This window comes from Hirundo rustica, assembly GCF_015227805.2.
Source record: "Hirundo rustica isolate bHirRus1 chromosome 3 unlocalized genomic scaffold, bHirRus1.pri.v3 SUPER_3_unloc_2, whole genome shotgun sequence".
Lineage (NCBI taxonomy): Eukaryota > Metazoa > Chordata > Aves > Passeriformes > Hirundinidae > Hirundo > Hirundo rustica.
In genome coordinates, this window is record NW_026690170.1 from 1 (window position 1) to 17,466 (window position 17,466).

The 17,466-nt window shown below is 49.8% G+C and overlaps 1 protein-coding gene across 1 annotated transcript; it reads left to right on the forward strand.

Moving 5' to 3' along the window:
* Window positions 1-132: 132 nt before the first annotated feature.
* Window positions 133-6,788, forward strand: LOC120766080 (E3 ubiquitin-protein ligase TRIM35-like; the record flags this gene model as incomplete). Its single annotated transcript, XM_040091452.2, is given in 7 exon segments — window positions 133-228; window positions 2,856-3,053; window positions 3,156-3,178; window positions 3,462-3,583; window positions 6,208-6,470; window positions 6,472-6,711; window positions 6,713-6,788. Coding segments are annotated over 7 exon segments (999 nt in total), but the record flags the coding sequence as incomplete, so codon positions are not given.
* Between the last annotated feature and the right edge of the window lie 10,678 nt (window positions 6,789-17,466).

A 17,466-nucleotide genomic window follows, 5' to 3' on the forward strand; every position in this document is an offset into this window, starting at 1 on the left:
GAATTCGACTCCACCAATCCCGGCTGCCCAAAGCGAAAGGTTGAATGGAACCAGGATCCAGCTCCAGGGGTGTCTATCCAACCGGGAAAATCCCGGGAATGGGGGAGTCCTGAGGGCGTCTCCTCCCCGCAGGCCAAGCTGGCGAACACGGAATCGTCCCTGCGGGAGAAAGCCAAGGATTTCGGGACCGTGCGCCGCTCCTACGAATCCATCGCCCGGCACAACGAGGTGCGCGTTCCCTCCGGGAGCCGGCCTTGATCCCGATCCCGATCCCGATCCCGATCCCGAACCTGATCCCAAACCCGATCCCGATCCCAATCCTGCACGTACACTGGAGTGGAGCACTGATCCCATCCCGGGAAAGGACAGCAGTGGGGATTTGGGAATTGTGGATGGGAATTTGGGAAGAGCAGCTTGATCCCAGGGAATCCCTGAGTTCTGGGAAGGGGGAATCCAGGGAATTCGGGTGCTCCAGAGGTGGGATTGATCCCGATCCTGATTGGGATTGCAGCTGGGATGGAGCGCTGATCCCATCCTGGGAAAGGAGAGCGGTGGGGATTTGGGAATTGGGGATGGGAATTTGGGAAGACTAATGTGACCCCAGGGAATTCCTGAGCTCTGGGAAGGGGAAATCCAGGGAATTTGGGGTCTTCAGCAGTGGGATGGATCCCGATCCAGATTTGGAATGCAGCTGGGGTGGAGTGCTGATCCCATCCCGGGAAAGGAGAGCGGTGGGGATTTGGGAATTGTGGATGGGAATTTGGGAAGGGCAGTGTGATCCCAGGGAATTCCTGAGCCCTGGGAAGGGAGAATCCCGGGAATTCGGGCTCTCCAGAGATGGGATTGATCCCAATCCTGCACCAGCACTGGGGTGGAGCACTGATCCCATCCCGGGAAAGGAGAGCAGTGGGGATTTGGGAATTGTGGATGGGAATTTGGGAAGGGCAGCGTGATCCCAGTGAATCCCTGAGCTCTGGGAAGGGAAAATCCAGGGAATTTGGGCTCTCCAGTGTTGGGATTGATCCCGATCCTAATTGGGAATGCGGCTGGGATGGAGCGCTGATCCCATCCTGGGAAAGGAGAGCGGTGTGGATTTGGGAATTGGGGATGGGAATTTGGGAAGGGCAGCGTGATCCCAGGGAATTCCTGAGCCCTGGGAAGGGAAAATCCAGGGAATTTGGGCTCTCCAGTGGCGGGATTGATCCCGATCCTGATTGGGAATGCAGCTGGGGTGGAGCCCTGATCCCATCCTGGGAAAGGGGAACGATGAGGATTTGGGAATTGGGGATGGGAATTTGGGAAGGGCAGCATGATCCCAGTGATCCCAAGGAATTCCTGAACCCCAGGAAAGGTGAGTCCAGGGAATTCAGGTGCTCCAGAGGTGGGATTGGTCCCGATCCTGATTGGGAATGCAGCTGGGATGGAGCCCTGACCCCATCCCGGGAAAGGGGAACGATGAGGATTTGGGAAGTGGGGATGGGAATTTGGGAAGGGCAGCATGATCCCAGGGAATTCCTGAGCCCTGGGAAGGGAGAATCCCGGGAATTCAGGCACTCCAGAGATGGGATTGCTCCCGATCCTGCACCAGCACTGGGGTGGAGCACTGATCCCATCCCGGGAAAGGAGAGCGGTGGGGATTTGGGAATTGGGGATGGGAATTTGGGAAAAGCAGCATGATCCCAGTGAATCCCTGAGCTCTGGGAAGGGAACATCCAGGGAATTTGGGCTCTCCAGTGGCGGGATTGATCCCGATCCTGATTGGGAATGCAGCTGGGATGGAGCCCTGATCCCATCCTGGGAAAGGAGAGCGGTGGGGATTTGGGAATTGGGGATGGGAATTTGGGAAGGGCAGCATGATCCCAGGGAATCCCTGAGCTCTGGGAAGGGAGAATCCAGGGAATTCAGGCACTCCAGAGATGGGATTGCTCCTGATCGTGATTGGGAATGCATCTGGGATGGAGCCCTGACCCCATCCCGGGAAAGCAGAGCGGTGGGGATTTGGGAATTGGGGATGGGAATTCGGGAAGAGCAGCGTGATCCCAGGGAATTCCTGAACCCCAGGAAAGGTGAGACAAGGGAATTCAGGTGCTCCAGAGGTGGGATTGATCCCGATCCAGATTGGGAATGCAGCTGGGGTGGAGCCCTGACCCCATCCCGGGAAAGGGGAACGATGAGGATTTGGGAATTGGGGATGGGAATTTGGGAAGGGCAGCAGGACCCCAGGGAATTCCTGAGTTCCGGGAAGGGAGAATCCAGGGAATTCGGGCACGCCAGAAATGGGATTGATCCTGATCCTGATTGGGAATGCATCTGGGATGGAGCCCTGATCCCATCCTGGGAAAGGAGAGCGGTGGGGATTTGGGAATTGTGGATGGGAATTTGGGAAGAGCAGCGTGATCCCAGTGAATCCCTGAGCTCTGGGAAGGGGGAATCCAGGGAATTTGGGCTCTCCAGTGTTGGGATTGATCCCGGTCCTGACTGGGAATGCAGCTGGGATGGAGCCCTGATCCCATCCTGGGAAAGGGGAACGATGAGGATTTGGGAAGTGGGGATGGGAATTTGGGAAGGGCAGTGTGATCCCAGTGATCCCAGGGAATTCTTGAACTCCAGGAAAGGTGAGACAAGGGAATTCAGGTGCTCCAGAGGTGGGATTGATCCCGATCCTGATTGGGAATGCAGCTGGGATGGAGCCCTGACCCCATCCCGGGAAAGCAGAGCGGTGTGGATTTAGGAATCAGGAACAGAAATCCGGGAAGAGCAGCGCTCTCCCATCGAATCCCCGAACGCCGGCGCCGGCCAGGAAGCGAACCCCCCGGGGGGGAGGCGCCGGCATTCCCGCCCGGTGTCGTTCCCAGGCGGAATCGTCGCGGCTGGAGCGGCAGGTGCGTTGGGAATTCGAGAAGCTGCACAAATTCCTGCGGGAAGAGGCGCGGCGGAAGCAGGAGCTGATCCAGGGGAAGACGGAGCAGCTGGCGGAGGAGAGCCGATCCCTGCTCCAGGAGGCCGGGCAGCTCCAGGTGGATCTCAAGGAAGGCGACTGCACGTTCCTGATGGTAATTCCCGGCGGGATCCCGGCTCCGGGCACCCCTCGGAGCGATCCGCGGGGAATTCCGGGGTTCTGATTCCCCCGGCGTCTCCTCTTTTCCTTTTCCCAGGCCCACAAGAACCGCAAGCGGAGGTAGGTGATGATCCCGTCCTGTCCGCGGGAATCCGGGAATGGCCAGGCCCTTTCCGGATGACGGAATGGTGTCCCGGCTCCGAGAAAATCCCGAGTGCCAGGAGGTGCTGGATGTCCCCTGGGCGCTCCCGGCAGGAGCGGAATTCCAGGGTTTGTGGGGAGCGTGAAATCCCAGATTTTTTGTGGGAACTGAGGGGAGAGCAAGCTCGGGAGGCGCTGGGTGCCGTTGGGAATCTCCTGCGGGATAATCGGGAGCCTCATCCCAATCCTTTCCCTGCCCTAGGATCGCCTGCACGGCCGAGGAGCCGGAAGCCGTTCCCTCGGGAATGCTGCTGGACGTGGCCAAGTACCTGGGATCGCTCCAGTACAACGTGTGGAAGAAGATGTTGGACACCATCACGGCGGGTGAGGAGCCGGGAATGTCCGGAGCGGGATTTTTTCCGAAGGGCGGAAAGATGGGAAGGGTGGGGAAGGATCCTTCCCTAAAGGGTGGTTGTTGGAGGGGGGCGGTGCTGGAAAGTTGGGAATGGTGGATCTGGGAAAGGCTTGGAGTGGGGTTGGAGAAGTCAAGGGAAGTTTCCCGAAAGGGAAACTTGGGAATGAGTGTTTCCGAGGGTTAGGGATAAGTCCGTGGATGCGGGGGAAATGGAGGGATGGATGGATCCATGGATAGATGGACGGATGAGTCCATGGATGGGTCCATAGATGGATGGATCCATGGATGGGTCCATAGATGGATGGATCCATGGATGGATCGGGATGGATGGATGGATCCATGGATGGATCGGGATAGATGGATGGATCCAGGGATCCATGGATGGATGAATCCAGGATTGGATGAATGGGTCCATGGAAGACTCCACGGATGGACAGAGGGATGGATCCATGGATGGAGGGACAGATGGATGGATCCATGGAAGGATCCATGGATGGATGGAGGGATGGATCCATGGATGGATGAATCCATGGATGGATGGATGGATCCATGGTTGGTTGGATGGATCCGTGGATAGGTGAATCCATGGATGGATGGATGGATGGATCCATGGATGGATGAATCCATGGATGGATGGATGGATGGATCCATGGTCGGTTGGATGGATCCATTTATGGGTGAATCCATGGATGGATGGATGGATGGATCCATGGATGGGTGGAGGGATGGATCCATGGATGGGTGAATCCATGGATGGGTGGATGGATCCATGGTTGGTTGGATGGATCCATGGATGTGTGAATCCATGGATGGATGGATGGATGGATCCATGGTCGGCTGGATGGATCCATGGATGGATGAATCCATGGATGGATGGATGGATCCATGGTCGGTTGGATGGATCCATGGATGGGTGAATCCATGGATGGATGGATGGATCCATGGTCGGTTGGATGGATCCATGGATAGGTGAATCCATGGATGGATGGATGGATCCATGGAAGGATCCATGGTTGGTTGGATGGATCCATGGATGGGTGAATCCATGGGTGGATGGATGGATCCATGGAAGGATCCATGGTCAGCTGGATGGATCCATGGATGGGTGAATCCATGGATGGATGGGTGGGTGGATCCATGGAAGGATCCATGGTCGGCTGGATGGATCCATGGATGGGTGAATCCATGGATGGATGGATGGATCCATGGAAGGATCCATGGTCGGCTGGATGGATCCATGGATGGGTGAATCCATGGATGGATGGATGGATCCATGGAAGGATCCATGGTCGGCTGGATGGATCCATGGATGGGTGAATCCATGGATGGATGGGTGGATCCATGGAAGGATCCATGGTCGGTTGGATGGATCCATGGATAGGTGAATCCATGGATGGATGGACAGATCTGTGGATAGATGAATTCATTATTGGATCCATGGAGGGATGGATGGATCCAGGGATGGATCCTTGAATGGATCCATGGATGGAAGGATGGATCCATGGATGGATCCATGGAAGGATCCAAGGAGGGATGGATCCATGGATAGGGGTGGATGGATAGAGGGATGGATGGACCCATGGATCCATGGATGGTTCCATGGATAGAGGTGGATAGATGGAGAGGTGGATGGATCCATGGATAGGAGTGGATGGATGGATGGATGGATGGATGGATGGATGGATGGATGGATGGAGTCATGGATGGAGTCATGGATGGATGAATCCATGGATGGAGGGATGGATCCATGGATGAATCCATGGAAGGATCCATGGATGGATGGAGAGATGAATGGATAGATGGATCCCTGGAAGGATCCATGGATGGATGAATGTATCCATGGACGGATCCATTGTTGGACGGACGGACGGATTCATGGATGGATGGATGGATGAATCCGTGAATGGATGGATAGATCCATGGAAGGATCCATGAATGGAGAGATGAATGGATGGATGGATGGATGGATGGATCTATGGAAGGATCCATCGTTGGATGGAGGGATGGATCCATGGAAAGGTCCATCATTGGATGGATGGATGGATGGATCTATGGAAGGATGGAGGGTTGGATGGAGGGATGGTGGATGGATGGATCCATGGAAGGATCCATCATTGGATGGAGGGATGGATCCATGGAAAGGTCCATCATTGGATGGAGGGATGGATCCATGGAAAGGTCCATCATTGGATGGATGGATGGATCTATGGAAGGATGGAGGGTTGGATGGATGGATGGAGGGATGGTGGATGGATGGATCCATGGATGGATGGATCCATGGAAGGATCCATTCTTGGATGGAGGGATGGATGGAAGGATCCATCATTGGATGGAGGGATGGATCCACGGATGGATGGATCCATGGAAGGATCCATCATTGGATGGAGGGATGGATGGATGGATCCATGGAAGGATCCATCATTGGATGGAGGGATGGAGGGATGGATGGTTGGATGGATCCATGGAAGAATCCATCGCTGGATGGGGGGATGGATCCATGGAATGATCCATGGATGGATGAATCCATGGGTGTATCCACGGAGGATTCCACAGAGCTTCCAACTTCCCGTAAAACCTTCCCCTTCCCGCCCAGTCCCGTTCAGCCTGGATCCCAACTCGGCCGCCGGATGGCTGGAAGTATCCGAGGACCTCTCCAGCGTCACCAACCGCAGCTACAAACTCTCCGTGGAAAACCCGGAGCGCTTCACCTCCGCCCCTTGCATCCTGGGATCCCGCGGCTTCTCCGAAGGCTTCCACACCTGGGAGGCGGACCTGGGCGGGCTGACCAACTGGAGGGTGGGCGTCTCCCGGCCCCGGCGAGATTCCCACCGGAATTTCCACCGCGATTCCCGCTCCCGGCTTCTGGTACATCTACCACCTTCCCGGGAAAGAGGAGTGCCGGGCGTCCAACGCCGCGCGCTCGGAAGCGGCGCCGGGAAAGCTCCGGAGGGTCCGGGTGGAGCCGGACTGCGCCGAGGGGGAATTGTCCTCCTACGACGCCGACCTCCGCAGCCACGTCTACACGTTCCACGAGAAGTTCGGCGGGATCCTCTTCCCGTGTTTCTACGTGGGAGGGCCCCAGGGGGACGCCGAGGCCGGGGACGCTCCGGATTTGCCCGCTCCGGGTCCGTATCCATGAGGATATCCCGGATTAGGGGGTGTCTCCTCGTCTCCTGCTTCTCCAGGTGCTCCTCCGGCTTTCCTGGTGGGGTTTTCCAGGTGCTTTTTCCCAGCTTTTCCAGGAAATTTTTTAAAAAAAAAGGCAAAAAATCAGGGATAAAAATAATATTTTGTTTGTTTTTATCGTTAATAAATATTAATAAACTCTTCCTTCTGTGGTTCTGCTCCCGAATTTTCCCACCCCTCTCCGCCATGGATCCGAGCTGGGAAGTCTTTGGGAAGAAAGGATTTCCCCGATTTATCCCTTAATAAATAAGGAATTAAACCATTTAGGGGGCTTTTCCCTGCAGTTTTCAGGGATCCAGGAATCCCGACTCTCGGAATGGGAAAAAAATCCCACGGGATTTGGCCTGGACCATGGGAACATCCCCTGGAGAGTATCCCACATCCTCCACCCCATTTCCCACGGCTTTATCCTTCCGAGGGGTTTTTCCCTGAATTCCCAGCTCTGGGAATCCGGTGCAGATGTGCCGCTGGTGTTGGGAAACCGAGGAAGTTCGGAGTTTTTATCCGGAGTTAATCCCACCCAAACGTCGGGGATTTTTCTTTTTTTCCCCCGAATCCAGGAGGAGTCCTTGGGATTCCGGGCGATTCCATGGGAAAAGGGAAGGGTGGACCTTTTCCCGCTTTTTCCCTGCTTTTTTTTTTTGCTGCCCGGATTCCGGCGGGAGCGGGTGGTTTCCATGGTTTCCCACCATTTGCTCGGGAAGCTCCTTGGGAACGAGAGCCGGAGGAGGGAAGACAAAAGGGAGAGGTTGGAGCTCGGGATCTTCCCACGGGGGGCGTGTCCCTGGATATGGGAAAGGGGGAAAACAGCGGGAGCATCCCAAATCCCTGCATCCCTGCCTCCATCCGGCCTCCATCCCATCTCCATCCTCACTCCCTCCATCCCGTTTCCATCTTCCCTCCGTCCCATCCCAACCTTATTCCCAATCCCAATCCCAATCCTAATCCAATCCTAATCCCAATCCCATCCCATCCTAATCCTAATCCCAATCTCAATCTCAATCCCAATCCCAATCTCAATCCCAATCCTGCTCCATCCCATCCCAATCCCGCACTGCCATCCCAATCCCAATCCTGCTCCATCCCAATCCCAATCCCACCCTAATCCTGCATTCCCATCCTATCCCATCCCATCCCAATCCCAACCCCAAACCCAACCCCAATCCTGCTCCATCCCAATCCCATCCCATCCTATCCCATCCCATCCCACCCCAATCCTGCATTCCCATCCAATCCCAATCCCAATCCTGCAATGCCCTCCCAATCCCAATCTGGCTCCACTCCTTCCCATTATCCCATTATCCCATTATCCCATTATCCCATTATCCCATTATCCCATTATCCCATTATCCCATTATCCCATTATCCCATTATCCCATTATCCCATTATCCCATTATCCCATTATCCCATTATCCCATTATCCCATTATCCCATTATCCCATCCCAATCCCAATCCTGCTCTCCCAATCCCAATCCCACTCTAATCCTGCATTCCCGTCCTATCCCATCCCAATCCTGCACTGCCCTCCCAATCCCAATCCTGCCCCATCCCAACCTCAATCCCAATCCCATCCCATCCCAATCCCGCACTGCCATCCCAATCCCAATCCTCCTCTATCCCAACCCAAATCCCATCCCATTATCCCATCATCTCAATCCTGCAATGCAATCCCAATCCCAATCTCAATCCTGCTCCACTCCATCCCATCATCCCATCCCATCCCATTATCCCATTTTATTCCATCCTATTATCCCATTATCTCATTATCACATTATCCCATTATCCCATTATCCCCTTTTATTCCATCCTATTATCCCATTATCTCATTATCTCATTATCCCATTATCCCATTATCCCATCCCATCCCATCCCATTGTCCCATCCCATTATCCCATTATCCCATCATTCCATCCCATCCCATTATCCCATCCCATCCCATCCTGTTATCCCATTATCCCATTATCCCATTATCCCATCATCCCATCATCCCATCATCCCATCCCATCCCATTATCCCCTTTTATTCCATCCTATTATCCCATTATCTCATTATCCCATTATCCCATCCCATCCCATTATCCCCTTATCCCCTTATCCCCTTATCCCCTTATCCCCTTATCCCCTTATCCCCTTATACCATTATCCCATCATCCCATCCCATCCCATTATCCCATCTCATTCCATCCTATTATCCTATTATCCTATTATCCTATTATCCCATTATCCCATCATTCCATCACATCCCATTATCCCATCATCCCATTATCCCATCCCATTATCCCATCCCATTATCCCATCCCATTATCTCATCCCATTATCCCATCCCAACCCAATCCCATTACCCCATTACCCCATTACCCCATTATCCCGTTACCCCCTTATCCCATTATCCCATTATCCCATCCCATCCCATCCCATCCTATCCCAACCCAATCCCATTACCCCCATTATCCCATTATCCCATTACCCCCATTATCCCATTATCCCGTTATCCCATTATCCCATCATCCCATCATCCCATCATCCCATCCCTCTCCTCCCCATCCCCATCCCGATCCCGATCCCCTCTCCCAGTGCCGTATCCCGACACTTCCCGCCATCCCAAAATCGCAGGATTCGGAGCCTCCCGACACCAGCCCAGGCGTGCTCGGGATCCGTTCCGATAATTCCCATTTCTCCCGGGAATTTTGGGGGATAAAGGTGGAGGAATCTCGGGTGGGGGCGGAGATTTTCCTCCGCAGCCTTTCAATCCCAAAAACCGGGAATTCCACCCGGGAAAAAACCAAAAAAAACCCCAAAAAAACAAAAAACCAAAAAACCCGGATTCTTGCTTGGAATGGCCTCAAAGATTTATTTTTTCGTTATTTTCTCTTTTTTGTTTTTAAATTTGTTTTTTGGTTGGTTCTGGATTTTAATTTCTGATTTTTTTAAACCTTTTTTAAAATTGTTATTATTTATTTGTGCCTATTTAAAATTTTTAAATTGTCTTTTATTTCTCTTCCCAAGATTTCTATTTCAACTTCAGTTTTAAAATCGTTGTATTTCTAAAATATTAAAACTAATTTTTTATTTTTTATCGACCGTTATTTTCACTTTTATTTCAAAGCTAATTTTTTTCCACTTTTTTTTTTTTAATTTTTGTTTTTTAAGCTTTTGGTTTTGCTTTTATTTTTGATTTTTTGCTAATTCCTATTTTCATGTCTTATATTTATCTTAATTTTAAAATTTTAAATTCACATTTAAATAAATTATTTACTTATCTTTAAAAATTTCTTTCGTATCTTTATTTTGTATTTTATATAAATAATTTACATCTATTTAATAATAAATATTTATTTAACAATTTAAAAAATTATTTCTAATTTATTTTGTATATTTTGGTGGAGGTTATATTTACTTTTATATTTGTTTTATTTATATTATGTCATATTTTGTGGAATTATGTTTATATTTATTTTATATTCCCTCTATACTTGTTTAAAAATTTCTTCTACATTTCGTTTCGTTTTTAATTCAAATTTATTTTATCTTTTTTTTTTTTTTGCATTTATTTAAAACCAATTTAATATTTTTCTTGTTTATTTCTAATTTATTTTGTATTTTTTGGTGGAGGTTGTATTTATTTTTATATTTGTTTTAGTGTCATATTTGGGGGAATTATGTTTATATTTATTTTATATCCCTTCTATATTTTGTTTTAAAAATTCTTTTACGTTTCGTTTTGCGTTTCATTCAAATTTATTTTATCTTCTTTTTTTTTACATCTATTTAAAATCAATTTAATATTTTTCTTATTTATTTTTAATTGATTTTGCATTTTTTGGTGGAGGTTATATTTTTTATATTTGTTTTATTTATATTATGTCATATTAGGTGGAATTATGTTCATATTTATTTTAAATTCCTTCTATTTTTTTAAAAAAGTTTTCTTTTACATTTCATTTCGCATTTCATTCAATTTTTTTTTTTTCCTTTATTTAAAACCAATTTATTTTGTGTTTTTTTGGTGGAGGTTATATTTACTTTTATATTTGTTTTAGGTCATATTTTGTGGAATTATGTTTATATTTATTTTATATCCCTTCTATATTTTGTTAAAAAATTTCTTTTACGTTTCGTTTCGCGTTTCATTCAAATTTATTTTATCTCTTTTTTTTGCATCTATTTAAAATCAATTTAATATTTTTCTTATTTATTTTAAATTTATTTTGTTTTTTTTGGTGGAGGTTATATTTATTTTATACTTGTTTTAGGTCATATTTTGTGGAATTATGTTTATATTTATTTTATACCCCTTCTATATTTTGTTTAAAAATTTCTTTTACGTTTCGTTTCGCGTTTCATTCAAATTTATTTTATCTTCTTTTTTTTGCATCTATTTAAAATCAATTTAATATTTTTCTTATTTATTTTAAATTTATTTTGGTTTGTTTGGTGGAGGTTATACTTGTTAAAAAATTTCTTTTACATTTCATTTCGCGTTTCATTCAAATTTATTTTATCTTTTTTTTTTTTTGCGTCTATTTAAAATCAATTTAATATTTTTCTTATTTATTTATTTTTTTGCATTTATTTAAAATCAATTTAACATTTTTCCTGTTTATTTAAAAATTAATTTCTCATTTATTTCACTTTTTTTTTTTTAAATTTAATTTCCCCCGTGTTTTCCCCGTGTTTTCCCGCTTTTATCCCGGTTTCCAGCACGAATCCCATCCCTTATTTCCCATTTTTCCCACAATTCCCGCCCCATTCCCGGGATTCCCCCTGGGAACATCCCAGGATTTGGGGCGGGGCCTCCATAGCCAGAGGCTCCCCATTGGCTGCCTCTAACCGATGATGTCATTTCTGACCAATCAGCGCTCTAACGCCTCTCCTTTGCCCCGCCCCTCCCACCCGGAGCATCCCAAGGATTTGGGGGGGGGGGGGAATTTGAGGATGCGGGAGCTTCCCGGGGAATTCCCAGGGACAGGGAATGGATTCGGTGGGAAGCAGCTTTAAATCCCAGCCCGCTCCCATCCATTATCCCAGGATGCTCCAGGCTTTCCTTGGACGCTCCCAAGGATTTCCTCTGGGAATTCCAGGCCCAGCCCCTCCCCACCCTCGCAGCCGGGAATTCCTTCCCGAAATCCCGAAATTCCGAAATCCCGAAATCCCGAAATTCCAACCCTCTGGCATTCCGCTTTTCCCAAATCCCTCTCCAGCTCTCCTGGCATTGGATCCAGCCCCATCCCGACTCCTCTCCGGGAAGGAATTTTGGGAATTCCCTGGGAATCTCAGCACTCCAGGAAGGGTCTCCCTGCCCTTTCCCATCCCCGAATTCCATAAAAACCCCTCGGGATGGATCCTGAGCGTCCTGGATCCCAGAATCCCGGGATGGTTTGGGATGGGATCCAGGGACCTTCAATCCCATCCCAGGGACACTTCCCACCATCCCAGGGGGATCCAAATCCACCCTCGGACACTGCCGGGGATCCAGGGATTCTCTGGGAATTCCAGCCCGGCCGGGAATTCCTTCCCAAGATCCCCAAAATCCCAGTGGGAATTCCATTCCCTGCCTCCCGCCCCTCCAGCCCTTTATCCCAAATCCCGGCTCTCCTGGAAAACTCTGGAAAAGGCTCCCAGGATTCCCTGGATCCTTCCCTCATCCAGCTGCACATTCCCAGCTCTCCCAGCCCTGCCATTGGATCCAGCCCCATCCCGACTCCTCTCCGGGAAGGAATTTTGGGAATTCCCTGGGAATCTCAGCACTCCAGGAAGGGTCTCCCTGCCCTTTTCCATCCCCGAATTCCATAAAAACCCCTCGGGATGGATCCTGAGCATCCTGGATCCCAGAATCCCGGGATGGTTTGGGATGGGATCCAGGGACCTTCAATCCCATCCCAGGGACACTTCCCACCATCCCAGGGGGATCCAAATCCACCCTCGGACACTGCCGGGGATCCAGGGATTCTCTGGGAATTCCGGCCCGGCCGGGAATTCCTTCCCAAGATCCCCAAAATCCCACTGGGAATTCCATTCCCCGCCTCCCGCCCCTCCAGCCCTTTATCCCAAATCCCGGTTTTCCTGGAGATCCTTGAGGCTCGGGAGCAGCTCCTGCACCCCGGAGATGATCCCGCTGATCCCGGGAATGTTTCGGCGCCGATGGAAAAGGGATGACAGCCCGCGGCTTCCCATCTCCCAGGGGAATCCCAAATTTCCATGACCTCCTTTTCCTGCGCCTCTTTTAGCCGGGATCAGCGCACGCCGCTGGAATTAAACCAATTCCCGCCATTGGAGAATCCGGGATGGAGGGGGACAATCCTGAGGGATGGTGGCCACAGAGTGTTCCCAGATCCAGGATTTGATCCCAAACTCCATCCATGAAATCTGGGACACAGAGCAACCTCCAGGTGTGACCCATCCAGGGCCATTCCCAATTCCAGGATTTGATCCTAAACTCCATCCCTGAAATCCGGGACACGGAGCCACCTCCAGGTGTGACCATCCCAGTGCTTCCAGAGACATTCCCGGCTCCAGGATCTGATCCCAAACTCCATCCCTGAAATCCAGGACACGGAGCCACCTCCAGGTGTGACCATCCCAGAGACATTCCCAACTCCAGGATCTGATCCCAAACTCCATCCCTGAAATCCGGGACACGGAGCCACCTCCAGGTGTGACCCATCCAGGGCCATTCCCGACTCCGGGATCCGATCCCAAATTCCATCCAGGACACGGAGCCACCTCCAGGTGTGACCCATCCCAGAGACATTCCCAATTCTGGGATTTGATTCCCAAACTCCATCCCTGAAATCCAGGACATGGAGCCACCTCCAGGTGTGACCCATCCAGGGCCATTCCCAACTCCAGGATTTGATTCCCAAACTCCATCCAGGACACAGAGCCACCTCCAGGTGTGACCATCCCAGAGACATTCCCAACTCCAGGATCCGATCCCAAACTCCATCCCGCTTCTCCCACCGTCATTCCCAGTTAATCCATGGCCACCAAGGCAGAGGGAGCCGGGATCACGGGAAGAGCCTGGATCCCGGGAATCTCAGAGGAGCCGCCGGGATATTCCCGGAGCCGCTGAAGGACTCTTTGTCCCCTTTCCCGCCCTTCGTCCCTCTGGAACGCCACGGGAATCCCAAATCCTCCCCCCGGAATCCAATCCCGGAATGGTTCGGGCGGGAACGGCGCTCAAATTCCCACCGCCTTCCGCCCCCCATCCCGGATTTCTCCCAGCCCCATCCCGACTCCCGGGATCGAACATTCCGGAGCCGGAACGCGCAGCTCACCCCCCAATTCCCGCCGGGGCCATCCCATCCTTCCCGACGTCCTGCCCCCAAATCCACCCCGAATCCCTTTTCCCGGAGGGATCCGCGTTCCCAGAGCCCCGCGTGCGTGACGGAGAAATCCGGAGCCTAAAAATAACCGGGATGATTTCCCAGAGGAGCCGGGCGCGTGACCGTCGGAAAATAGGCCGGGATGGGGCGGATTTGGGGAAGGAGAGCCGGGATTCGGGAAGGACTCGGCGCTCCGGACGCGCCCTCGTTCCTCCCGGGATTCCCAGGAGCCTCCGGCCGCTCCGGGAACGGGCCCAAAATAAATTTGGGATCTGGGGCTCGGCCTCTCCGCGTTCCCGCGGCCCGGATCCGGGAGGGAGGAGGAGGACGAGGCCGGGCGGGAATTTGGGGATGGGAATGGGGATGGGAATGGGATTGGGATGTGTCCTGGGGGTGGGAGGGAGGAGGGGACACGCCGATGTCCCCAAATCCCGGAGATGTCACCCCGTTATCCAGGGATAACACCCCAGGATGGAGGGGACACGCCGATGTCCCCAAATCCCGGAGATGTCACCCCGTTATCCAGGGATAACATCTCAGTGTCCCTCATTTTGGAGATGTCACCCCACTGTCCCCACATCGATGTCACCCCATTGTGTCCCCCCACATCGATGTCACCCCATTGTCCCCATATCGATGTCACCCCACTGTCCCCCCACATTGATGTCACCCAATTGTCCCCATATCGATGTCACCCCATTGTCCCCACATCGATGTCACCCCATTGTGTCCCCATATTGATGTCACCCCATTGTCCCCCCACATTGATGTCACCCCACTGTCCCCATATCGATGTCACCCCACTGTCCCCATATCGATGTCACCCCACTGTGTCCCCACATCGATGTCACCCCACTGTCCCCACATCGATGTCACCCCATTGTGTCCCCATATCGATGCCACCCCATTGTCCCCCCACAAATTGATGTCACCCCATTGTCCCCATATCGATGTCACCCCTTTGTCCCCACATCGATGTCACCCCACTGTCCCCACATATCGATGTCACCCCATTGTCCCCATATCGATGTCACCCCACTGTCCCCACATATCGATGTCACCCCATTGTCCCCATATCGATGTCACCCCACTGTCCCCAAATCGATGTCACCCCATTGTGTCCCCATATCGATGTCACCCCACTGTGTCCCCACATCGATGTCACCCCATTGTGTCCCCCCATATCGATGTCACCCCATTGTGTCCCCCCACATTGATGTCACCTCATTATGTCCCCCCACATTGATGTCACCCCACTGTCCCCATATCGATGTCACCCCATTGTGTCCCCATATCGATGTCACCCCATTGTCACCCCATATCAATGTCACCCCATTGTCCCCACATCGATGTCACCCATTTATCACCCCACATTGATGTCACCCCACTGTCCCCACATCGATGTCACCCCATTGTCCCCCACAAATTGATGTCACCCATTTGTCACCCCACATCGATGTCACCCCATTGTGTCCCCATATCGATGTCACCCCACTGTCCCCACAGTGATGTCACCCCATTGTGTCCCCACATCGATGTCACCCCACTGACCCCACATCGATGTCACCCCATTGTGTCCCCATATCGATGTCACCCCACTGTCCCCACAGTGATGTCACCCCATTGTGTCCCCATATCGATGTCACCCCATTGTCCCCATATTGATGTCACCCCATTGTGTCCCCCCGTATCGATGTCACCCCACTGTGTCCCCATATCGATGTCACCTCATTGTGTCCCCATATCGATGTCACCCCACTGTCCCCATATCGATGTCACCCCATTGTGTCCCCACATCGATGTCACCCCATTGTGTCCCCCCATATCAATGTCACCCCATTGTCCCCATATCGAATTCACCCCATTGTGTCCCCATATCGATGTCACCCCGTTGTGTCCCCACATCGATGTCACCCCACTGTCCCCCCATATCGATGTCACCCCATTGTCCCTGTATCGATGTCACCTCATTGTGTCCCCCCATATCGATGTCACCCCACTGTGTCCCCCCACATCGATGTCACCCCACTGTCCCCACATCGATGTCACCCCACTGTGTCCCCACATCGATGTCACCCATTTGTCACCCCACATCGATGTCACCCCACTGTGTCCCCACATCGATGTCACCCCACACTTTTTTTCCCCTTTATTTTTTCCATCCTTTTTTCCTATCCCTTTTTTCCCAAATCCCTTGATTTTTCCCATCCTTTTTTCTCCCATCCCTTTTTTTAAACCCCTTGATTTTTTCCACCCTTTTCCCCCCATCCCTTTTTTTTTAAATCCCTTTATTTTTTCCATCCTTTTTTTTTTTAAAAATCCCTAGATTTTTTTTCCACATCCTTTTCTTCCCCACCTTTTTCTTTTTTAATCCCTTGATTTTTTTTCCACCTTTTTTTCCCCCCATCCTTTTTTTTAAAAAATCTCCCATTATTTCTTCCCACCCTTTTTTCCCCCCACCCCTTTATTTTTTATTCCCTTGATTTTTTCCCCATATTTTTAAATACCTTTATTTTTTCTCATCTCATTTTTCCCCCATCCCTTTATTTTTTAATCCCTTTATTTTTTTCCATCCTTTTTTTCCCCATCCCCTTTTTTTAAAATCCCTTGATTTTTTTTCCCCACCTTTTTTTACCCCCATCTCTTTTTTTCCTCATTCCTTTTTAAAATCCCTCTATTTTTCCCACCCTTTTTATCCCATTCTTTTTTTCTTTTTTAATCCCTTTATTTTTTTCCCATCCTTTTTTTCCCCATTCTTTTTTCCCCCCATCCTTTTTTTTTAAATACCTTTATTTTTTCCCATCTCATTTTCCCCCCATTCTTTTATTTTTTAATCCTATTATTTTTTCCCATCCTTTTTTTCCCCATCCCCTTTTTAAAAAATCCCTTTATTTTTTTTTCCATCTTTTTTCCCCATCCCTTTTTTTTTTTTAATCCCTTGATTTTTTTCCCATCCTTTATTTTTTCCCATCCTTTTTTTTCCCCCACCTCTTTTCTCCCGCATCCTTTTTTATTTTTAATCCCTTTATTTTTTTCCCATCCTTTTTTTTCCCCATTCTTTTCCCCCTCCATCCTTTTTTTTTAAATACCTTTATTTTTTCCCATCTCATTTTCCCCCATTCTTTTATTTTTTAATCCTATTAATTTTTTCCCATCCTTTTTTTCCCCATCCCCTTTTTAAAAAATCCCTTTATTTTTTTTCCATCTTTTTTCCTCATCCCCCTTTTTTTTTTTTAATAATCCCTTGATTTTTTTCCATCTTTTTTTTTCCCATCCTTTTTTTCCCCACCTCTTTTCTCCCCCATCCCTTTTTTTTTTGAAATCCCTTGATTTTTTTTCC